Genomic DNA, 26,295 nt, shown 5'->3' with positions numbered 1-26,295 from the left:
TTTATCCAATATGCTCCCGCAAAATGGTGGTTCCATTGGAAACACCAATCTTGGGCAAAATGTAATGAAATATGAATTTGGACAATGGTTTGGTGAGGGCATCGATCCATTGTTGTGTAGTTGAGACATGTCTTACTTGAAGTTGTCCTTCGCTGACTTTTTCTATGACAAGAAAATAAGCTAGTGCAAGATGCTTTATTCTAGTATGGAATACTGAGCTTCCACAAGTATATGTAGCACTTAAGTTATCATAGAGGATAATTGGAACTAGCATAAGTCTGCACTAGAATTCAAAGAGTAAAGATCAAATCCAAATTGTTTCTGAGACTATATTTGTAATGGCTTGATATTCAACTTTGGTTTGAGGATTAGACCAATGGTCTTTTACTTCATAAAACTTCATGAAATTGGAGTTCTACCAAGAGACAATAGGTCATGAAACATAGTACCTTTTAAGTATCTAAGCAATCTTTCAAGAGATGTTTGATGTTGTTAGTTGGTTTATGCATGAATTGGGAGAGCTTGTTAACAACATAGCTAATGTTAGGTCTGATAATGGACAAATATTGTAGTACACCAATTGTTCTTATAAATTTAGTAGGATTGATTACAATAATGTTATCATGTAGACTTAATTAAGTTGACAAAAATGAAAAGTGGTGTAATAGATTCTTTTGCATTAGACAAATGTGTTATTTGTAAAATATTAGTGATATTTTTGTGTTAAGTAAAAAAAACAAACCCCTTTGGAATGAGGAATGTCTTCAACACCCAAAAAATAGTTCAATCTACCCAAGTCTTTAAGAGAAAATCTATGACAAGTTTTGAACAAATTAAGAAAAAAACGAATTATCATTGTGAAAAAAAAAAGAAAGAAAAAGAAAAAAATAGGGGGAATTGAGTGAAAAGGGATGGAAAATGTGACTTTTGAAAATAGAGAAGCAAAAAGGTCTTGACAGTAAATATTAAATAAAAGGTTGTTCTTAAGGAATGAAAAGTGAGGGGGGAGGGGGGGTGATTTGGGTGTGACTTGTGAAATTGAGAATTGGGGTGTGCAAGGGCTTGGGAATCTTCTTGGGCTTTATTTTGAAATAGTGACAGAGGTGGACGCATTTAGGATGGTCATAAGATGTGTCTTGTGTTGATTTATTTTGGAGATTTCTCTTGGATTAGGGGTAGAAGATTTAGATGTTTTTGTGGGTTGTGTGGAAAGTTGCTATTTGAAGGAAAGCGATTGAGGGAATGGTTAATGAGGCTTCTGTCATTCTTATTTGATCAGTAAGGAATGCTTCTTTATGCTACTGATGAAGTGAGAGCCTTTGTTGCTAGCTTGCTAAGCCTGTTGTTGAAAATTGAAATATGTGATAAACAAAAATTTAAGTAAAGGATAAAAAAAAGAAGAGGAAAATTTTTTTAAAAAAAACCAAGAGGAAAGAAAAAAGTAAAAAAGAAAGTAAGAAACAAAATATAGAAAAATACTTTACAAAGGAAAAATAAGATTGCGTTATCTTTTATTTAAAAATATTGAAAAGGGATGGGTGTGTGAAGCTCTCAAAAAGCACTTAAGTGGTAGGTTAGAGGTTTAGGGAAGAGATTGATTAAATCTAGAAAAAGTAAAGGGATAATGATTGAGAAAAACTACAGGCCCTAAGGGAAGGGGTATAGGGTATAAGAGCAAGAGGTAAGGTCAAGTAAGGATGGATGAGCGAGTTTTGATATCAAGAAAATGAAAGGATAATCATAATCTTATTTGGGATTAAAAATGACTCAAAAAGGGCTGGAATGTTATGAGATTGAGGGATGATGGCGTGGGTTTATTATAACATAGGTTGGGAACTTGAAAGGAATGAGGTTTCAAAGGGTGAAGGAGAGAGGGCAACAGTGCAAAGGTGTTTCATGGCTAGGTTTAGATGTTGAAGTAGAGGTGTTGGTGGTTTGAGGTTGATACTAAAGCCATGTTGGACTAATTGATTCTCTACAATGAATTGATGTGGATTTTTGCTGTTTTTTATGCCCTTTGCTCAACCATGTGAATGGGAGTCCTACATCAAAGATTTTTTATATCTTTTTTGACTTTTTTTTAGAGTCTCGCTTTTGGATTGCTTGTTAATGTGAGATACTGTCATGGTTTGGGAATTGAAGTATGGGTGTGCTGCGTTAGCAAATGTTGGTAAGAAAAACAGTTGTTGTAAAGGCTTATGTTAGATAGGGTGATGGTTTTACATTTTTTTGCCATAGCTTTGTTAGATTAATGGTTTTTTTTTTTTTAGACATTGATGCAATGATGAGTGATAAGGGGTCAACTTGTTTTCTTCAACATTTGTGGATGTTTGAAGGTTTGTGTTTTGCTTTTGGATTTGTTTATAAGATCTATCTTGTGGTTTAATGTTGTTGGCAAAACTTTTTTTTTATATGTTATGACGCATGATTTTGATAGGACCTTGATGCTTTGAATAGCCAATTCTAATGATAGGATTTTGCACTTTGTTTCAGTGCTGATATGGTAGACAATACTTTGTGGAGGTTTTCTTATTTTCAGATGCAGAATTAGGATTTTGTGAAGCTTTACTTACTGCCAATTTCTTATTGTGCAATTTGAGATTTTGTAAGTATACAATTATTTACTGTTACTAGACCTTCAATGCTAGGTAAAGTCTTCTGTCAAATAAGCTAAAGACTTGCAGTGGCAAACTAGTAATGGAAGAATAAAGTTATGGGTTTTTTTTTTTAAAAAAAGAATTATATCATCAACCTAGACGAACATAAAGATAATAACTTGATTTTATGGAAAACAAATAGTGAGGTGTCAACAATTGAATTTTAAAAGCCATAGGATAGTAATAATGAGTTGAGAGCCTTATACCATGCTCTAATAGCTTGCTTAAGATCATAAATGGCTTTCTTTAACTTACAAACATAGCCAGGGTGTGTTTTGTTTGCAAGAACAGATAGTTGATTCATGTATACTTCTTTAGTGAGATCATCTTGGAATAAAGCATTGTTACATCTAGTTGATGGAGGAGCATTGTTTGAATAATGCCAAGGATAATACCAATCTAACTCTGATTGGTTTGACAATTAGGCTGAAGGTTTCAATGTAATCAAATCTAAGACTTTGATTAAAACCTTTGGCCACTAATTTGGCTTTATATCTGAAAATTGAGCCATTAAGATGTTTTTTGACTTTAAAGATCCATTTGTATCTTATCACAGGTTTATTGACAAGGTCAAGAACAAGTTCCCAAGTTCAATTCACATTCAAAGCCTTAAGTTCTTCAATCATTTCCTATTTCCACCGATGGTCTTTAATTGCAAACGTGGCATAAGTAGGTTCAATAGCTTAATGAAGGGTCATTTAATAACCATGTATATCTATTTAGGTTTAAAGATATTGTTCTGTGGCCTAGTAACTATAGGATGAGTTCTTTGTGGAATAGGATTGGAAACAATGTCAAGTGACCTTAAAAGTAAAGGTTGAATTGAAGAAGAAACTTTAGCTTGTGGGATAATGAAGGAGACTGAGCACACGAGTCTGCCACTTATGGGGGAGTAATGTGAACTGGAGTTGTTGATGAAGTTTTCCTAAGTTATCTTTACCATTATTCAACATATAGCATTTGTAGCCAAAAAGATGAAAGTAACTAATGTTTGATTTCTTTCTTTTATATAGCTCTTAAGGCATCTTCCTAAGAATTGGTCTAATCATGGCTCTATTTAGTATATAACAAGAGGTGTTAATGGCTTCAACCCAAAATTTTCTCGATAAGTTGTTTTCACAAAGCATGGTCCTAGCCATTTCTTCTAAAGTCCTATTCTTTCTTTTTACAACGGCATTTTGTTGAGGTGTCGTAAAAGTAGAAAAATTGCGACCATAACCATGCTCATCACAAAGTTGTTCAAAACCTAAGTTTTCAAACTCCTTACCATGGTCACTCTAACATTTGTAATTGTGTATCCTTTTTCATTTTCAACTCTTTTGCCAAAAAAATGTGAAAATCTTAAATGCTTTATTTTTATAAGTACAAAATAAACCTAAATATATCTAATGCAATCATCAACTATAACTAATCCATAAGTCTTACCGCCTAGGTTACTATTTCTAATGGGTCCAAAGAGTTTTATATGTAGTTCTAAGGCTCTAATTGTAACGACATCCTCCTTAGGGTTAAAAAAGCTCCTTTTATGTTTTCCTCTAGCAGAAGCATCACACACCTTATTGTTCTCAAAGTTTAAGTTAGGCAAACCAATTACTAGATCTAGATAAGATAATTTAAAAATGATATGCATGCTAGCATGTCCTAGTTTCTTATGCCGAAGCCAACTATGATCACTTTTCTTAGCCCTGAAACACATATTATTAAAGGATAAATCATCTATGTATATAATATATACGTTTCCTACTCTTTTTCTTATGAAAAATCTTTTATCTATCTTAGAATCAATAACTTGACAATGCAATGCTTTAAAAATAACTTTAAAACCTTTATCACATAATAGACTTACACTAAACAAGTTATGCTTAAGACCTTTAACAAACAAGACATTTTCAATACTAGATTGAGAATTGTTACCAACAGTGCCAATTCCTTCAATTTGTCATTTTGAATTGTCTCCAAGGGTCACATCTCCTCTTTTTGGTTTTTGGTATCGATCATATGTCTTAAGCATCCACTATCGAGGTACCATGGTTCTTTCTCTTGTGCATTTGACTTCAAGCAATTTTCCTCAACCTATAAGAAAAAAAATTAGGCCTTTGATTTTAGAACCCAAACTCTCTTAGGTCCATATGTGCTAGTACTTACTATTTTGGTTCCTTTTGGGACTTACTCCAAGCTCACAATTTTACCACTGAGGGTTTAGTTCCTTTTTGGACCCAAACACTTTTGATCACTTTTCTTCTATATGCAAGTGATAACTCTATGATATAGAGTTATTTGAGCTTAATTTTTATAGTAATTTAGCTTAGTTCTTGTAGTAATGCATAGAAATTTGTATGTTTATTTAAATTATTTTAAATTAATTAATCTAGGCGAGTCAATCTAATCTTAGTTAAATTTTTACTTAATTGGGTGTTAATGTGATTAAGAGAGGTTGTTATTTATTTGTGTTTTTGTAAGTGTTTAATGAAGGAAGAATGGAAGAAAGAAAAGCAATTTTAAGGTGCAGACTTCTATTGCATATATTTCATTATTTTGATTATAACTCTTTCTATAGAACTCCAAATGAGATGATTCTTAGCCGATTGGAAAGATAAGAGAAAAGGCTACAATTTTATGCTTAACACTTTGCCTAGTTCGGTGGGAAAAGTGGTCAAAAATCTTATCGAATTTGAAGCACTATAATAGTACTAAAGCAATTACGATTTTTGCTAGTTAATTAGTCGAGTCCGCAACCTTGGTGGAGGTAGGCCACAGCTCACATAGTCTGATGAGGAAATATTTGCTAAAATTAACCTCTTTCTTCACCCAACTAGGCCTAAATTCAAAATTTTATAAAAACAACCTTTCGGAGGACTTTAAAAAAAAAACAAAACATCAGATTAAGAGATAAAAATCAAACCACAAAGTCATTGAAGTTGAAAAGAATTTGAAGGGATTCAAGAAGATTGGGAAAATCAAGATTACAGTTTTGGGGTTCTGTCATCATTTGTTTATTCTTTGATTTTCTTAGTTTGATTTTAATGTTTAAACTTAATTTTGATGATAATGTGTGACTTGATAGGGAACTAAATTATTTATCTAAGATTATGATTAAACTCAATACATAGTTTGATTTATTTATCTCTTTTTTGCTTATATTTGATGGATTTAAGTTTATTTTATTCAGTTCTTAATGCTTCTAATTGCCTGATCACCAATTAGATTGAATTGAAAACCTAAGTTAAACCTTAACGAAGGAGATTTAGGTAGATATTGAATAGAATAGCATATGAGTGAATACACTTAGTTAATTAAATGGTTTGATTTGGATATAGGGTAAACATACACTTATAAGTCATACGTAGCTAGGATTCGAGCATGAACTCAATGAATCTTTCTTTAATTTAATTTGCATAGACATATAGTAAGTTAATTGAGAGAAATATTTTTATGAAAAACTTGACAACGATTATAAATAATTTAAGACTCTAGGTTAACAACTTAATCCATTAAATTAAGATAAGAGAGAGAGAGACAATAATTAGATGAAGTATTGAGGAACATCATAATCTTAGGTTTAAAAGTCAATTGGATATAATAAAATAATTTTGCTAGTTAATTTTAGATTAGTTTTAGCCGTTAGTTTGTTAAAATTATTTTTTCTTTTTAACTTAATTTTTAATTGTTTAAATAAGATTAGGATATGATAATTTTAGTAGTTAGAAAATATGAATTAATTCAATTCTCTGTGGGAAGGAATTCTACTTTCTATTATATTCCTTGTTAAACGATACGTGCACTTGTATGAGAAATCAACAATAGCAACAACTCTCAATGGACAAAATTAAATAGAATGACCAATCTTATGACAACATATACACACATTATTTGCATCATATTTCTTATTTCCTTTTACAAAGAAGTTTTTAAGATGATTTTCTTTTTGTGTTCCATTATATCTTGAACCTTCCTTGTCAAAAAATGCTTTTTGACTCTTTATTATGTCATATAGCTTTCGAGAGCTTATGTGTCATTTTGAGTATGATTCATGCAAATGTTCATTTTACTTCTTCAAATCACATGCATCATTCTCAAAGCATTTAACTTTATCTTCAAGCTTATTTTCAACTTTGATAAGATTATCATTTTTAGCCTTAAGTTTGAAAATGATCTTCTTATTTTTCAAAGTCATATGCTCAAATTCGAACACCAACTCATCATAAACATCTTAAAGTTCATTAAATGAATAAGAACTATCATCTAGATCATATGAACAAAAAGCAATGTTAGTCGAGCATACCTTGGAGTCATCAAGACTTATGAAGCAAAGGTTGGCAACCTCTTCTTCTTCATATTGTGACTTATCACTGTCACTTCATACAACTATCATTGTTTTCTTCTTGGGATTCTTAAGATAACTATTCTTGACATTAGGGCAATCATATTTGATGTGAGTGGGTTTTCAACACTTATAAGAAATGATGTAGTCTTTCCCATGTTCACACTTTAGCATATCTCTTCTAGGTTCATTTCTTTTAAATGGTCTTCTACCTCTACCTTTTTGGTTGTTCCTCAATAACCTATTAAATTTCCTAGTTAGTAAGGCCACTTCATCATGATCATCATCTTCTTCTTCTTTATCATTCTCAACACTCTTCTTATTATATTCTTGGGTACCTTTAAGAGCAATACCTTTTCTCTTGGTATCTTCTCTAAGTGCTCATTTCTTTCACTTTCATGTTTTAATTGCATCTCATAGGTGAGAAAAGTACCAAGCAACTCATCTAACTTAGGGTTGTTCAAGTTCTTAGTTTTTTTTAAATTTGTAACTCTAGGTTTTCATGATCTAAGGAAATTATAAAGGATTTTTTTAACTAATTGGGCATTAAGAAATTCCTTACCTAAGACTTTTAATCCACCAATTATCTTGGTAAACCTTTTGTGCATTTCTTTTATTGACTCACTTTCCTTTATCTTAAAAAAACTCATAATCTAAGGTCAACAAACCTATTTTGGACTCCTTTACTTGGCTAGCTCTTTCATACCAATTTTTTAAACTATCTCAAATCTCTTTGGCTAATGTATACATTGCTATCCTATTAAACTCACTCTCATTAAACGAGCATAATAAAGCAATTATTGCATTGTGATTTAGCTGAATCAATTGTCTATCCTTTTTGTCCCATTCAACTCTAGCTTTGATATGTCTTACACTTTCTGCAAACTTAATTGGAACTTAAGGTCCTTCCTTAATAATACCTCACAAATCTAAATCAATTGATTGAATGACATTTTCAAACTTCATTCTCCAAAATAAATAGCTTTCTTAAGAAAATAGAGAAGGCCCCATCATTGATTCTCCTTCACCAACAAAGCTTGAAGATGCCATCTTTCTCACTTTAAGCTTATCTTAGGATCTCTCAAAGGTTGTTACACCTACACATTTGAGAACCAAGCTCTGATACATTTGTTAGATAAAGAAGATCGAAGTAAAGTAACCAAGAGGGGGGTGAATTTGTTTTTTAAATAAAAATTTGATCTTTTAGAGTTGAGTTAAAATTGAGAACTTTTTAGGATAGACCTTAAATATTAGATTATAAAAACTTAAGAAGTTAAAGAATGAAGCTAGTTAAGGACAAACGATAGGAATGAGTACTCAGCCACAATTTTATAGAGGTTTGGTCCTCAAAGCCTACATATTACACAAAGAGTTTGAACCCACTAATCAATACTTTTAAATCAAGTTTAAGCACAACATTTAACTCACTACATTTTCTTCAAGAGGTATAACCTTCCCCTACTCTTTTTATAGAGGTATAACCTTACATTACCTTTTACAATTGAGGTATAACCTCACACTACCTTTCACAATGGAGGTATAACCATTCATTACCTTTTGCAATAGAGATATAACCATAGAACAATGGATTCTTTCAAGTTTTCTTAGCTTAAAACCTTAAAAGGTTGATAAGCATGTCAAATGTAAGAGAATAAGGATATATCAGAGAATATAATCTTAAAGATGAAAGATTTGTTTTGAGGATATGTAGTAGAGAGAAAGAAAAGGAATGAATTGTAAAAATCTTAGCTTTCTTTTGCTCTTGAAAAATTAATTGTTTGCTCTTTTTTCCCTGTTATTCTTTCCTTGAATGACATTCCCATGAGATATTTATAGTGCCTTATCCTTTTTACCTATTGGAATAAACTTTTGTCTTATTATTAAACGTTGGGACCATTTGAATCGCACTAATTGAAATTCAAGAATTGATTAGTAGATATGAGATATTGATCCTTTTATATCCCAAGACTTTCTATTTTATAAGAATTGATCTTTCCATTTTTGAGATATCAAATCTTCTTGTCTCACTTAAAGTATGGAGCTTTTTGTTTTTGAGAATCAACCTTTTCATTCTTGAGATATTGATTATTCGTATCTCATTTCCAATTTAGAGTTTTCTGATTTTTGAGAATCGATCTTTGCATTCTTGAGTTATTAATTCTTCTTATCCCATTTTAAAGTTAACAACTTTCTAATTTCTTGAGAATCAATCTTTGCTTTTCTTGATATCGATTCTTCTTTCACATTAGGCATTAACCTCAAAATTCAAATTTGCTTTTTCCTACTCTATTATTGTCTTTTTGTCTCATCTTTTCTTCTTCTCCAAGTTTCTAATTTTTTTTCTTTTTTTTTCTCTTTGTAGCTTCAAGAATTGATTACTTGATGCTTGATAAGTCGATTCTTGTTCTTAATGACTTTCCACAATGCTTTTGCTTTCTCAGGAATCAACTTTTACTTCTTCTGATATCAATTCATGTTTATCCAATAGCTTCTGTATCTACAAGAAGAAGTCGATTCTTTATGTTCCAGAAAAGAAATATTGCTTTTTGTTTTACAGAGAATCAGTTCCTTCACTTTCAAAAGTCGATTCTAATAGTTGAAATTTGAGATTTAAAGTATTCAAAAGGTTTTTCTTTTCACAAAGAACTTCAAAACTCTTATAGAATTGTTCTTCAAGTTCAAGATCATTTTCACTTAGTTTCAAAGCATATTTAGATCATTGAACTTTGTCATTTCAAAACTAGGCTCAATTTTAAAGCTAACAATCTACCATACTTCTAGGATTTTGAAAATACTCAGATACTAATCTTGTTCCTTTAAGTTTGGTGTATTTCTCTCTCTCAAGTTCATTAACCTAGACCTTGATTTATTTGCATAAAGTTTGGTGATTGTAGTCCAAGTATCAAAAGAGGTTTCAATTAAAGTGGAAAATGTGACGACACTTTCTATAGTAAAGAAGATTATGTGATGAGAAAGTAATTGATCTTGTCTTGTCTAATTATCAAAGGCAAGATTGGACACTAGTGTAAGAATATTGGTGCCTTCTTGAGGTGCCATGGTATGTGGACATTACTATGATTTTTGTGACATGGCAAAATATATTGAGTAGAAAGATTTTTGGCCTGAGACGTATGTGTTCATTCCAACAATTCAATTTCATTATATCAAAAGGGACACTCACCTCCCATGAGTGCCAAAGATTTTTGCCACCTATAGATGTACCCTTAACAACCATCAAACCTACTAGCATCCTTGTACACGTGGTTGTTAATGTAGCTTTTTGTGATGTGACAAAATTAATTAAGTATAAAAATTCCTCGCATAAGACATTATCAATCTAATCAATTAATTTTATTATATGAAAAGAAAAACTCATTTGTCACGATTGAAACAAAATGAAATGCTAACTTGTCATGACCTTAACAATTGTTAAGGTCACAGGTGTTAGATCATATTTTCCCCTTAATATAGGTATTTATTTGAATAAAAATTATAAAATAATAGCTTATTTAAGTACATAAAAAAAAGATAGGATCGAATTTAAAATTTATGAGATAGTTCCGACTTATTTAATATTTTTGCCTTAACCTTTAAATAACTCTTAATACTAATTCATAACATCTCATTTGTTTCATTCAAGTAATTTTTTTTTCAGAACATTTAGATGCACTTTAAATCGTTATATTGTGTTCATCTAAGTGAAAGAAAAAAAAGAAAGTAAAATAAATGAAACTTTCTAAACGTAGTATTTCAGACAAATGCTACTAGGCATTAGAAGAATTAAATAGAGCAATTAAGAGATAATAACTAAAAATGAAAGTTTTTTAAAGACATACTGAACGTCAATGCGAATGCTTTCCCTAGTGAAAAATTTTGACATAAAAGACACCTGCTCCCTCAAAAGAGAAGCCCGGAGAAAGTTAGCCCCATAAAACAAAGACTCGAGGCCCGAAGTGGGTCTCTAAGCACATGCGAAAATATCCCAAGCCGAACCTTGAACGTGTGGTCAGCTGATCCTAATGGGCTCCCAGTCCCAGACGAATTGCCCGAGGTCCACCTGGTTCACCACTTAGCGTGTGGAGATTTGTGTTTTAAAATGTGGAAACGGTCCAGGAAGCTTCAAAACATTCTTGCCGTGTTGATCTTTTCGTCAGCCGGAAATTTGTAAAAATTAGGATTTGTATGGCATCTGTAATAATCCCAGGCCAAACCCAAAGCTTCCGTCTCTGCCCTTGAGATTACTTTACACTCTTTGTTGCCAGGGTGCCTGCTGCCTGCCTATGTTAATTAAGGGGTCAAGAATTGGAAATGAAAAAATAAATAAATAAAATTCCATAAATGAAGCTTGGAATTGAAGTCGTGGCCACTTGTAGGGGAGGACAAAAACATATTTCACTTGTACACAATGCAAATGTGATGGTCCGTGTCCTATACGCAGCCTGCTATGACGCCAAACAGAAGAAACAATGATGGAAAATGGGATTGGATTTCCCGTTTTATGAAAATTTTAAAGAATGTCAAAACTCTGCGAGCGCCATTCCAACTTCGGATTAGTCTTGTATTACATTTCACAACAAGGCAAGGGAACACTTTTTTACAGGATTTTATTTCTGATTTGTTACACAAAATCCCATAGTATACTGTTTCTGATGCGATTTATTTGTCAAAACAAGGAAAAAAAATTTAAAAAGAGTTTTGTCTTAAGCTTCACACTTCAATTTAGACTGTGTGTTTGCATATCAATATCTATATATATTCAACTATGTATTATTGTTTAAATCAAAGTGTTCAAATCTCCTAAGGTTCTAAAATTGAAATTCAAAATTAGAACTAGTAAGACAGTAACAGAGTTGCTATGTTCATTTTTGACAGGGTAACAAAATGAAATGTTAGGAAGATCCGATATTTGAATATAATAATAAAAATGATAAATTTCATCTACAATCTTTATAATTTCAAGTTAATTTTCTCACGTGAGATTTTGTAGATATCTTTTTCTCAATTAGCACTATGTAGATAATTTCCGTTTTCATATGGATTAGACTATTAATTTTACTCAGTTTTATTACTAAAATATTCTCAATTCAAAACTATCTATTTATTCACATATAAAGATATTTTTATAATTTTACTAGACAAAAATAACTATATAACTCTTCTTGTAAGAATAAAAATTATCCACGAAGTGCTAACTGGAAAAAAAAAATCATAAGATATCAATTGAGAAAAAAAATTAAGACCACAAAATGCTAATAAATATCATGTATAACAATGTCAATGATTTCTCGGAATGAATTGTATTTTCAAAGCAATTCAATGGCTTTTGTATTGCTGAAATTACTACGAATTCAAGCTCATAATGTCGCTAGTGGTAGAGAGTCTTTTGCACCAAGCTTGCATTGTTATCCTCTCAAGAAACAACTTGCAATATCCCATTATTGTAGGAATCATGAATCAGGCCAAGCAAGCGCCATCATTGGAAATCTCTCTCTCTCTCTCTTATCCGGGGGGGAGGTTGAAAAGCGTTAGTGTCCTCTCAACGTTTCATTCATGATAAAGTGGAGAGCTCTTATTGAGTGGCACGACCCCCCTACCAAATCCCAACAAAGTAGTACTTTCTTTTTTACTAGTTTTCATCTTTGGCTTACACAGCAAGACAAATCAAATTCCAATGCCCACCACCTTTGCTTATACCCCAAAGCACCTAACCGTCGCATTTAATTCTATTCCGAAACTCTACAAAGAGAAAAAGAGAGAGAAAAGAAAGAGATTAATCGCATTTCTCTTGCCACTCGAAGAAGCTTTTATGCTTCTTTGACAAGAATAATACAATGAGAACCAATGCGGCCTCACTCCCTAACTGACCTTAATCATGCTGTTGCTTCCACACATGTTCTTAAGCTGAGTTCCCCAAGCTTTCATCGATGACAAGAATCTTAAAAAAGTAAATCACCATATATATATAGAGCTTCCCTGCTCATATTCAGCTGCATTCAAACCTCTCGGCCATCTTGTGTCACGAAATGGTGACTTCAGCTCCTGCTAAAATACTCATTGGCATCTCATTAGACCCAGATGACAGCAAGGAACTCTTGTCATGGGCAATCAGAGTTATAGCTCATCCAAATGACGACATTGTTGCCCTACATGTTCTTGGTTAGTTCATTCATACTCACATGGTAGTTCAATGCCAATTGTTTATGATTTTTCAGTCTGTAAACTCAATGCTGCCTGAACCAAAACATCATTGCATCAGGCTTTTTCTTTTTTCCAGCTGCCAGTCCAAATTAATTATTTTCCTCTTAGGTTGGACTTGCCTGTGTTTCACCTATTGAATTTATAGCAGTTGAACTAAATTGAATCAATTCGTTCACGACTAGCATTGTTAAACTTTACACTGTTTTGCATGTTTATTCAAATGCAGTTGGTGAGGAGTCCAAGAAGCGTAAATTGATAACTAGAGATCAAGCAAAGTTTCGCCAGGCAAAAGCTCATGTTATATCTGTGCTTGGAGAATTTGCTAGGACTTGCCAGTCTAAGCAGGTAACCAAATTTTAGATTTCTGCAGATAAATAAAACCTGCCAAAACAAATTCTGTTGTCTATGTTCTGAAATATCTCTATCTACATCGTTCAATTATATGACGCTCATCAACTTTGTTCAGGTAAACTTGGAGGCCAGAGTAGGATATAGCTCTAGCGTTAGAAGGGGCCTAATTGAGGATGCAAAATCCATCTCAGCTGACTTTCTTCTTCTTCTTGGTTCCAGAAACCGTTCAAACAAGTGAGAAACCAAACTATCCTTGGATATTTGAAATTCCATTGCAATATGTTCTCTGATGTTTGATTTTTCTGTCTTTGGGTTAGAACTTCACACAAAGTTACAAGATATTGTTTCGAGCATGCTCCGGAAGGCTGTGCAGTGGTTTCAATAGGGAAATCTAGGCAGCCACAGCGAAACTCAAGAACAAATTCTACTTCTTCACATTTTGATGGTTAGTTTTCTTCCAATCAACACTTGAATCAAACATAAAATATCCCTTAACTACATTCCTGCTAAAGTTTTGCTTCAGCAGAAACTCGTCAATGGAGCTCAAGATGGTCTAACAGGAGTGATCGCAGTGGCGAGGCTGTCTGCCCTGTTCAAAATTCTATTGTCTCCAAAACGAAGGTGCAAAAGCCTTCACCAAGAACTGTTCTAAACGCACTTGAAGGAGAATCAAATAGCACAGAAGATGAAACCTCTAGCTTTGGGGACTCAACTATCTCTGGGTCCCCTCCTCGGGCGGCAAAGTTTAAAGGGCAATCCTGCATAATGAAACAGATGTCACCATACAAACTTATCTCATCAGTCTTTAGTTCTCCATTAAGGAAAAGGAAGGCCAGTTTATCCAAGAAAGAAAAGGAGGAGCCTTTAATCAAGTGCTTCAGCTACGAGGAGGTCTCAAACGCTACAAATAACTTCCATCCAGGTGAAAAATGCAAATACAGCTACTTTTCTAAATGCAGTACTATGAAATTAGACGCTTAGCATTTAAGATTTCATAGAGCCTTCGAATTGTTTTGTGGTATCAGATAATATAGTTGGTCGAGGCGGGTACTCAGAAGTGTACAGAGGTGATCTTTCTGATGGAAGAGCCGTCGCAGTGAAGAGGTTGGCCAAGGACAACAAGGATGAAAACAAGGAGAAAGAATTCCTCACGGAATTGGGCATAATTGGACATGTGTGCCACCCAATACCGCAAATTTATTTGGCTGCTGCATTGAAAATGGACTCTATTTGATTTTCAGCTTCTCTGAGAATGGAACTTTGTCATCTGCATTGCACGGTAAGAAGAGCAACTGCCCCTTCGGATAAACTGCAGAATTTGGAGAGAGAGATTCTATAATTTATTTTTAAAAAAAATGAGTTGTTATGCATAAGTTTTGAAAATTTGAATACAGAGTAGTATAAAAGAAATGGATAGTTTTCCAACCGTGAAAACGCCTTGATATTTGCTTCTTAATTGGGCCTATTTCAATTGGAGAACCGTCAGGTAAAACAAGTGCGTCACTCAATTGGCCTGTGAGGTACAAGATTGCCATTGGAGTTGCTAGAGGTCTTCACTATCTGCACAAATGTTGCAAACACCGAATAATACACCGTGACATAAAAGCCTCTAATGTGCTTCTCGGACCAGATTATGAACCACAGGTGATATAGCAGACAACTTCCAGGAATGTTTTGAAAAAGTACAATACATTATTTCTTTTTCTGATTTTTAACAATGATTTCATCTCTTTCTAGATCTCTGATTTTGGTCTTGCAAAATGGCTTCCTAACAAATGGACTCACCATGCTGTGATCCCAATAGAGGGAACATTTGGGTACCTAGCACCAGAGTATTTCATGCATGGCATTGTGGATGAGAAAACAGATGTTTTTGCATTTGGGATTCTTGTCCTGGAGATCATTACTGGTCGCCGGCCTGTGGATTCATCAAAGCAAAACCTCCTCTTATGGGTACGCACTTCGCAGACTTCCAGGCTTTTGAATTGAATATCCTGCCAAAGGGAAAATTTTTTTACATAACTAATAAAAATCATACTTTTTCACTTTATGCTGCCAAACAACTATGGAAATTGAGTAAAGAATAATAGAGAAAGAATAGGTAGAAATTCCTGCAAATAAACAACTCTGTTTCCATTGTTCTTGCACATTCGAGATAGGACAAAGCGTGAAGGTGTCGGTTTGGTGGCATAAGTTGCTCTATGCCACATTTCAGAACAGTTTTAACATCCAGTTTCTTACTGAATAATTTTCATTTATAGGCAAAGCCTCTTATGGAATCTGGGAACATCACTGAACTAGCTGATCCAAAACTGAAAGGTAAATATGATGAGGATCAAATGCATAGATCAGTGTTAACAGCTTGCTATTGCGTGAGGCAATCAGCAGTATGGCGTCCGTCAATGAGTGAGGTACTTAAACTATGTATTTGGTAGGATATTCCAAATCATTTCCATAGAGTCAATGCATATGTAATGTGATTTAATGCTTCCACTTCTCAGGTCTTGGAGCTTCTACTGACTGGCCATGACTCTGATGTTGCAAAGAGCTGGCGAATGCCAAAGTTTACATCTGATGAGTTGGATGATTACTCAATGGTTTTTGGATATGAGGTTCCAACAGATATTTCCCTGGAGGAATTTTTATGAGTAATTCTTCTTCCACACATCTATTGCAGCTTCAGGTGGTATGAAAGAGGGGAAGCTGACAGAAGAGCACATCATAATTATAACTTTTCATACTTTTAAATGCATGCTAGGATTCAGAATATATTGTTTATTAAGGCATCCATATTCTGCAATTTTATTTAGATCTTCTCATTAGAGTGTTGTGCTTATGGTAGAGAAAGTTTCATCAAGTACATATAAATGGGATTCTGCAAGAATCTCCACGACTGAGATCGGCCTTTCCCTGAATATATACAAAGCCGTGCTAATGTGAACTATCCTGATCAATTCAAGTTTGCCATTTACATTTTAATTATGATCAACTATATGTTTTCTAATGAATGAAAATTTCCAATGGTCATAGCAATTGTCTGGAATTTTGTATGAATGGCTCTCTGTATTAGGAAATCATTCAATCTTCTGGAACATAATCCATTCCATATCATATAGGTTGAGAGGTGATGGACTGTATACAAGAACAGAGTGGATGAGGGTGGCTATTTTGTTGTACAGGTACTAGAACTCGTGGAGATTTGCATTTGAAAAATCATTTTCTCATCATTGGAAAAGGTTTGTTTATACATCCACTAGAAACATGATATACACAAGGAATTAAGAAGGATTTTTAGAGCCTTATAACATTGATATAGACCACCTTTTTCTTCACAAACACTAGCCATTGATAAGGTTGTTGTGCACTATATAAAGCAAGCACTAGTTAATTTGAAACATAAACAATGATTTCTGAAACTGACCCATGATTAACAAGAAAAAGAAAAAGCTAGTACTCTTTGTTAAAGAACAAAATGCAGAGAAAGAAAAGATTACTTCTTAAAAATATCCAAGGTTGTTTGAAGTCCACCTTCTATAAGTAGGAGCTTCATGCATTCTATCAGAGCAAACGTATGAAAGCACGGTATACCTCCTTGTTTTTGTAATTCTCTCCTTCTGTAATATATAACATCATAATCGGATCTCAGAACTGCTACAAACCGACACCACTAGTACAGAAACAACTAACCAAGGAGCAGCAAAATCTGTCTCACCTCTCTTTTGGGAGTTTGAATGCAAGTTCAAACCGGGCCAGCTTTCTAGTTTCTTGTATAGTTACAGAATTGCCATTCCATAAGTTTCTCTCCTTCAAATTAAAGTTCAACCAAAGTACTTAACATTACCCATTCACAGCCGCTCCTCCATCTAGGCAGCTGTTATTTTGTATGATTAAAGAAAAAGCAAGTTTTTAGTATGGATGACATCTTTCTCCTCTTCTCTGTATATTCACGAGAGATCATAGCTCATCTCTAGCATTGCTGCTCCTCACATAGAAAAGGCTGTGGCTGTGCCCATTCTTCTCCAAGAAACGGCCTCTTTCCACTTCCATTTCGATGCTCCACACTCAGCTTAGTAGACCTTACTCCAATCTCTGGACGCTGAAGATAATCCTGAGAAGCAAAGTTCCATGAACTTTTTGTTTACCTTCAAATTTCAACCAAATGGGGATCACAAGTCACACTTAAAAGCTGAAGAAAGAAGCTAAATGGGCCAAATTTTGGAGGGCCTGGCTTTTCTTTTCCTTTCCGTAGTACTGAACCACTCCCCCCTCGCACATGCAAATGGATTGCCATTTTGCCAGGTTGCCTGTAGATACTGTATCCGCAGTCACTGCCGGCCCAAAGGCACTGCGAAAATTGTTTCCAATCATTTTGATCATTTTTCCTGGTTGGGTTTAAGCCAGCCAAATCAAAATTTTCAAGGTTAATTGTAAAGCTGGCAATCTCAACCAAAATTCATAACGCTAGTATTCAATCCTTGGTATGTAAATTGGGATATGTATATTCCAATAAGTTACAGTAACTGCTACTGATGTTGCCATCAATTGGCAGAAGCCTAAAGTCTTTGAGTGCTTGTGGGCCTTCACCTTAAAACAACGGATGAAGGCTGGGAATATTTGTAGAGTAGAATGGTCAAAAACCATCTCTCAGGATTGCCTTTTGCGCACTAGTGAAGATCTCAACTTTACTTTATTTTGGCCAATCACATACTTCTCAAATTTAGAAAATTGAATATTTGTTTTACAGATAATATTTCTTTTTAGACATGCAATATTTGACATATTTATAGGCGAAGTTATGTGAAAAGTGAGTGCTTATTCTTTATACCAAATGGTGTCTTCTGATGGAATGTATAAAATATTCCAAATTAACACTAATTAAATGGAGACCCTATCTAACATTGATATTAATTTAAGGCCGTCTATAACCTTAACTAGTTTAAGAAAAACACAAAATCACAGTGTAAAATGGATTGAACTTTTCCTTCAAACATGGACATTCCTCGAATATTGACTTATATAATAAAAACTAATTTTTTTTCTTATATCATGTACTAAAAATTAAAAATTCATTAATATCTATAAACCTTTATTGTATGAAATGTTTTCTAATTTTTTGATTTTTTTTTAGTTAGGATTTTCATTTATATTAATGTATAAACTTTAGCCATGCATCATAGTACTCAAGATCCCACGGCTCAAAATTAGCACTTAAAATTCTAATTTGAAATAGGGATAACAATAGATATCTTATTATAAAATAACTATAAGCACTTGAATTGGATTCGAATTTGGATATATCAAAATTAACGAGTACCTTACTTATTATCTCTAATTTATAAATTTTATATTTAAATACATTTAGATGAAAGAAGTCAAATTTAAGAAATAAAAAAATATTTTTATTATCTAATCTAAAATCATATGTCATGAAAATAAAAAAGAAAAATCAAGGTCCTCGAGGATCCAGTAAATCTGGAATCGGTTTGGTAGCGGGCGAAGGGAAGGGAGCCGTTGACTGATGAATGCTGAGTTGACAGCGGAGAGTGGATGGTCATTGTGTTAGGAGAAGTGGGGGATTTGGACCACACTAGCCAAGGGACAGTGGTGCGCGACAGGCCGAGCCCACAAAGAGATGGGCGTGGCCTGGTGGTGCACGTGAAGTCGATGAGGCGCTGACCCACCACGATGTCCCCCATGGCTGATCCCACCTTGATAACTACCGCACATGCACATGCAAAAGCCGACATTTTTCACTTCTTATCTCCTCATCTCTCTCCAAAAACAAAGAAGAAGACGAGAACAGAGACACGAGTTTCAATTCATAGACTTAAATTCACAATCAAAAGCTACAAATTTAGCTTCGTAATCGTCTTGGTTGTCACCGTCACCATTTTTTATATATCTAGCTCAAAACAACTTGCTTTGAAAAATTTACAAGCTGTAAATGCCATGGTTTTGGAGATAAATACACAACCTTCCATCAGATTTAGGCTATATTTATAAGACGGCAAGGAGCAGCAATTTGATTTTAGACAACACATAATTATTAACAAATCTGCACTGGAAGGGAGGTAACTATGTGGCTGCTGTCCTTGTCTTCATTATTTTTGGGCTATTCATTGGTTGTTCTTCAGCTCTTCCATTTATTGTAAAGAAAAGGTCTTTGATTGGCCCATAGATGCAAGGTTGTTAGATGTCTCCCTTTCGCTTTGATCCATGATTCACATGATGCTTTGATAATTATTTCATTCAAGTCATAAAGCCACTTTTTCTTATTTGTATCATTTGAGCAAAAGTCAATTAGAAACCACAAGTTAAGTAGTATTATTATTAAGTTTCATCTTTCTAATGTGATTGCACTTCTTTTTAATTATTTTGGTCAACCTTGCTATTCATTCACGCTTATCAAGGGAAGATTTTTTTCCCAGGCTCATAGATGATGTAGGATTAATGTAGGCAGCTTTTTTCCAAAACATCAATGAAATGTATTCTCACAAGATTTAATTGCATACTTCAATTTTCACCTTCAATAAAAGAAGACGACAAAAATTGAATAAAATTTACATATGATGGGACCATGAATTGGAAATTTAAAAGTTATAAGTCTTCTTCTTGTCATTGAGACAAGACCTTGTTGGCATATATTTACATTGCTGTAGAACATTTTTCACGTTGTTGGTTGCAATTTCAATAGTTTGACAAACAGTCTGTATCCTCTGGTACAGCCTTTGCAATGTTTACAACATTTTCCGCGTCACTCGGTTGGGAAACATGGCATTAACTCAAATAGATTTTCTTCTCCACTCTTGGAAGAATTAAACTGGACGAACAATTTTGGCCTTCCTTTTAAGAATTATGTGCTCTAAAATATTGAATGTCCACCTTTTCAATTTGATGTTTCTTTTAAGGATAAATCAAGTTGGTCAAGTTTCTCAATATAAATTCAAATTAAAAAAAAATTCAAATCAATATATAGATTGCTAATCTTGTTAAATAGATCTTTTACACAAAACTTTAAATCATTTGAACAAGTTTTACTATTTCCATTTAAATACAGGGGATTTTATTAAAAAAATAACAAAATTTTAACCATTCAATGACTATTGATGGAAATTCATTTGTAGATACTTTTTAATTAATTGTTTGCATATTGTTGATTTACTTATAAAAATCAGTTTTATTTTTTTTCGCAATCATCTTTTTCTTTAAAATGCTTTGATAATCGTCTTTAGCGAGGAACTTAACGAACTCGACATAAAAAATTTTATTTAAGTTTTTTATTTTTTTAAAAAGAAAGTATATCTTCTCTTTCCTTTTCCCCTGTCTTGTAGGTATATATTGAAAATTTTTTTATTAAAAAAGTTTATATTTTAGTATTCAAATTTTTCTTTTGCTTAAGTTACATATCAATCAAATTGAATATTTGATATGAAATGGAAGGATTGTACAACGTTAATGGCCAATGTCTGAGAAAGCCTTGAGGAGAATCAAGAATGGCATCATGTAAGTTCGAGTCTCATAGGTGATCTTTAGTCCTTTAATATCCGTGCCTACATGGAATTCCTCTCTGTTCAAAATAATATAATATAATATAAAAACTAGTAGATTTTTTAGGTCTAAATTCAAGTGTTAGGAAATATAGAAAATAACAAACTTTATATTAATTTATGAGAAGGAAGAGAAAAGGAACGTTACAAATAGATTCTTTTAAATCTTTTTCATTTTTTATGTCTTTTTCATAATTAAAAGCCTAGCTGAAATTTTCTTTGTTATTATTATTTGAATGAAAGACTCAAACTTAAACTCTTTATTTTGTTTTAAAAAAAAAACTTTGTTTTGAATTTAAAAATCGATTATCATTGAGATCATATTTTGACAATTTCGTTTACAAGTCAAATATGAACCAATATTTTGGCTGTAGGGAGCATATAGTAGAGGTGTCCATAGATTAGGTACAATCCGATTAACACCTCTAAAACCTAAATCCAAATTTGAGTCAAGTTCGACAATTAAAATTTATTTATTATTAAAAAATTAAAGAATTTATATTAATATCTTATTATTTTAAATATGTTTTAAAATTAAATTTAAATAAAAAAAAGTATTTATTATCTAAAGTCAAGTTGGACCGAGTTAAGACTCAAAAATCTTGTTCAGGGCTTGACCAGCGAACCTAACATGTAATACGATCCATACACAAACCTAATATACAATAATATACTTTGATAAATACTAGTTGGAAAAAGACACAAAATTTGTCTTTGTCGTTATTTTTGTATGGTCTTTGGGTATTTGGTGCCATTAATTGAGCACAGCTTCATAAATATAAATACAGAATTCGGATGGCATCGTGGCTGTCATGGCAAATTATCTTTGAGTTGGTCGTTATTTCTTTTTTCGGTCTGCCTAACGAATTAAACTTAATTAGGTGGCCAAGGGATGGAGAAACAAGTTTGCTAAATAGCACCAAAAATGTTGATAGCAGAAAGAGGCTGGCCAAACTTAGAACATGTAGCTGGCATCTTCTGTTTACCCGTTTGGGAGTTGTCGGTTGCTTTCAGAAGATCTAGGCTTGAGCAACTTGAAAATGGTCCCAAGAAATTGCAGCCACTAGTTATCAAACCTTGCAATTATGAAAATCTAAAAATCCCGCCTTGGCTCATAGCCAATTCCTGATAGGCCAAAACAAAAAATCTTTTGAGAAAAGAACAGGCCTGATTGATCTGTCGTGGGATTGCACGAATCAAGAGGACAAAATTTTGGTGCAAGTTTGGGAATTGGGGTTTATCCGGGAAGAAAGTGCGTTTGCCTCCTCTTTTCCAAATTAGATAAAAGGTTGAATGAATCGTCCACCATGCCTAGAGTAAAGCACATCCCTGTTAAATAAGATGTCGGTGAAGTTTTTTACAGCAAGTTATCAAAGTTGTGAATTAAAAGATTGACAGAATTGAATAATAAATCAATATTATGCTAAAAATTAGCCGGAAAGATATTATACCAATATTTACTTTTCATTTAATCATTTTAAGCTAGGAGCTTTATCACAAAATTAATCTAAGCAAAAACACTTTAGGAAAAAAGAGATAATTTGACTAATTAAATCAGTTTTGATGTTAGTTGTGCTTTTCACTTTTATCTTTATTAAATATCTCTACAAAAGAAATGGATGCCAATATAGAGCTCAGCGGCTCACATGAATGTGAGGAGAACCCAACCCACTTTGGTTTTGGTTTCGATCTGATCAAAAGCCAGAAAGAAAGCTACTGAAATGCTTTTCCCAGTTGAATTTAGTTAATAGATCTCCTCACAATCAAAGCACTACTCTTGAAACATCTGGAAGTTCACTTTAGGCTAACAACCAGAAGTGATTTTGACGTAGCACAACACTCTTGCCCGTGAAAGACAGAGAAAGAAAAGGAGGGCTGCACCCTAACCTTCTTAAAGATTTCCAGGGTATAATTTCTACCGAAAGTTTTTCTTGTAATTATTACCACAGTTGAAAGTTGAAACTCCAAACCTAAAAGGGGAGTACTATGCATTCAAAGAAAAGTTTGGGCCTATGAATCTAACATGTGATTTTTAAAATTAAATCTAACGTGTGTTTTATGAAAAATAAAATAAAAAGAAAAAATTGGCTTCACATCCAGCTGATTTAAATGCTTAAATTAAAATATATTAACAAAGAAATTTGTATATATGTATATATATATTCAATGTATGTATCAATTAAAATTTGAAAGCTCAATTTCATCCATTATCAATTCCTCACAATTTAGTTTTGCTTAGAAAAAAATATCACAGAGATGTATAAATTAAAACCTTCGAAAAAGGGAAAGATCTAAGATGCAGCAGAATCACCACTAAAAAATTAACTAGCTATAAGGTAATTAAACTTAAGATAATTATTTATAGACAGTTCCATAATCTTTTTAATTTTTTTTAATTTGATCCATGATGAATTTCAATAATTTATAGTAATTATATATATGTGTGTATTCTAATATCAACAATCTTTAGAACAAATGTTAATATAGTTCATATTCCTAAAAGCTCATAAATAGATTTTAAATTGTTTTCTTATTCATACACAAGTTCAAATATCATTTCTAATGGTTATCAAAAAAATTTCTAATACGAATAAATCTCATTATAATAGTATCCATTTGTGATTTTTGAATAAAATATGAGTCATTTCAAAATATCTTACCTAATACAAAAATCACTTTCACATAAAAAGAAAATGATTCACATTCCTCCTCAACATCATACAATAAAAGCTCATACTTCCGTTGATGCATCTAAATGAGTCAAACTCCAACAAAGATTGCTACTTGCCAGCTACCCGAAGGTCCCTGCATCATATACCATATCCTTGCACTAGCTGGTTATAAACTCCTACCGATGAATCAAACGAGTCAAACTTTCATTGATCAAATCCAAAAGGCACATCGAATATATGCTTCACTCATGTATCGAATGAGGTCAAAAGTTATATTTTCATATTCATTCATATTACAATAACTGACCATATTCAAAATATCCAAAAACCAATCATATACCATTGCTAGATTTCATTTTTTGTTCAGATGTCAAATTCTATTAAAATGTTTCCAAAAGTACATAAAAATACTTTAAAAGTCTACTTTATATAATAATAATTTTTCAAGAGTTCAAAAGATAACTTATATTATCATAGTAGTTCAAATGCTATCAAAATGCTCTTAATATATTTTAAAATAACACATATTCATAAACGAGTTTAATACTTCATTTTCCCTTTAAAACACAACTTTGATGATTCTAGTAGCTGAATAAGCTTTTGGACAAAACCAAAGAGAACTATATTGAATCAAAAACTTAACATAGTTGCTGTAAATACTGATAACCATGTTAAAAGCGCTGTAAAGAGAACTATTCTGATTAGATAAACTGAAAACTGAAGTTTTGGGATCATTTTAGCACCCTCAACATATGCTGGAAAGGTTTTGATACAAACTAAATTGCCAACTAGGCAAAAATTGATAGATTCCAATAATCGAAGTAATATGTACAATGGAAACTATTAGGGCCAAATTGACACATACCTTTTATAACTCAAAAGGTATGATAGTTACTAATGAACAGAACAAAACACATACCCCTTATACGACAAATAATGATAACAGAACTTTAACAATAGGGCTAAAAAACAATCTCAAACTTCAAAGACAAATAAGAGCAATAAAATCTGTCAATAGAATACTTAACTAAAGGGTGAAGCCAACAAATCTTAGGGAATTAATTATACTTAGCCTCTCACGTCAAAATCGAAATTGAGATCTCTCATAATCTCCAAAATTTTGTTTCAATATTAGACTTTCAAAATCAACTCCAAAACAGTAAAAACATTTCTAAAATATCATATTCAAGTTTTCTGAACTTCTTAGCAAAATGGAAAACATTTTCTTTTCTGTTTCTGTCTAGTTTAAGAGGTGGAGGAAGTATTTAAAGAGGTTTGGCACTGATTCACACATTCTAAAAGCTTAGAGAATGACACTTAGCCATGAGATGTCAAAAGTTTCCTAATTTGCTATGTATTCCCAAGTTTTCTTGATTTGTTATTTACTTTTAAAATGATAATAATTAAAAGCTAGAATTCGTAGAATTTTTAGTGTCACATTTAAGCAACTTAATTTTATAAGGTTTAAGCAATTCAATTTTCAAAAAATTTAAGTAGCTCAATTTTTATAAGAAAACCTTTGACGGATGGAGAAGATCTAACAAGTTTTGTCTGCTTGTTATTAAAAGGTAAATTCCCATCACCTGTAAAGTGGACTTCTTGATACCACTAAAATAAAAGAATTCTTAACTATATTAACATCACTACAAAAAAACAAGACATTATCAATAGAAAATTCCATTGTAATAGTTAAGATTTCGTCGGTATGTTACATTACCAACGAAAATATCAATAAAAATTTTTATCAATATTCGATCAAAAATATTATGGTCAGTAATGGCAAATCCGTCAATGAAGAAATATTCCGTCGATAAATTACTAATCGAATATTCTGTCGATAATTTTGTCTATCGGTATGTCGTCAGTAATGGGAGAATTTCATCGGTAACATTATTGACGGAACTTAATCCATTGGTAATTTCTGCCAGTGATTAATCACCAATAGATAGTCAACGAAGTCAGTTTTGAAGGTCACCAGTAGTATCTGTTGGCAATGGCTTCAAATCCGTCAGTATTCTATCGATATTGTGAATGAACTTCATCGATAAAAGACAAATTCTATCAATAATTCTATTGGTAATTGATGAATTTCATTGGTAATGGATGAATTCCATTGATAATTACTGTAGGACCAATTTTTTTTTTTGAGAAATTAAATTTTGTCTCGTTCATAATAAAATTATTATATGATACTGTTATTGATAAAGTAAACATATAGCAAACATATATGCATATAAAAATATGAAAAAGTAATACAAATCATAATTAATAAAAAAATCCAATGTAAACACATACTAATAATAATCCAAATAAGTATCTAATACAAAGCCCACTGAGGGGATAGGGGTGGCTACTATTGCTACTGCTGCTATCGTGGAGGTGGCAAACCCAACTGTTGTGATGAGGAAGACTCGGAGGTGTCTGAAGGTGATAACTTGGTTGCAATGGCCTCAAACAAGTTATTAATTCTGCCCATCGACGTTACTAAGCAATTGTCAATATCCTTCAAGCTCAAGCGCAAGAGGCAAAGGAGGTCGTGCAACGTCAGG

The 26,295-nt window shown here is 32.7% G+C and overlaps 1 protein-coding gene and 1 long non-coding RNA gene across 2 annotated transcripts; one reads left to right on the top strand and one right to left on the bottom strand.

Annotated features, from left to right (window-relative positions):
• The first annotated feature begins 12,755 nt into the window (after positions 1-12,755).
• Positions 12,756-17,025, top strand: LOC110411200 (Protein kinase superfamily protein). The gene is given in 11 exon segments (XM_089782730.1): positions 12,756-13,134; positions 13,403-13,521; positions 13,643-13,761; positions 13,845-13,972; positions 14,054-14,449; positions 14,553-14,708; positions 14,711-14,806; positions 15,014-15,171; positions 15,265-15,480; positions 15,789-15,938; positions 16,029-17,025. Coding segments are annotated over 11 exon segments (1,818 nt in total). The 5' UTR covers positions 12,756-13,001; the 3' UTR covers positions 16,176-17,025.
• On the bottom strand, positions 14,700-17,151 carry LOC110411201 (uncharacterized). Its single transcript, XR_002444736.2, has 4 exons — positions 17,022-17,151; positions 15,313-15,521; positions 14,954-15,087; positions 14,700-14,836 (listed from the first exon to the last, which is right to left on the bottom strand). It is a non-coding gene; the product is annotated as an uncharacterized LOC110411201 (long non-coding RNA).
• Positions 17,152-26,295: the final 9,144 nt, after the last annotated feature.

Source organism: Theobroma umbraticum, unplaced genomic scaffold (genome assembly GCF_002168275.2).
Source record: "Theobroma umbraticum cultivar Fairchild unplaced genomic scaffold, ASM216827v3 scaffold_56.0, whole genome shotgun sequence".
NCBI lineage: Eukaryota > Viridiplantae > Streptophyta > Magnoliopsida > Malvales > Malvaceae > Theobroma > Theobroma umbraticum.
This window is presented reverse-complemented; position numbering and strand designations above follow the sequence as displayed.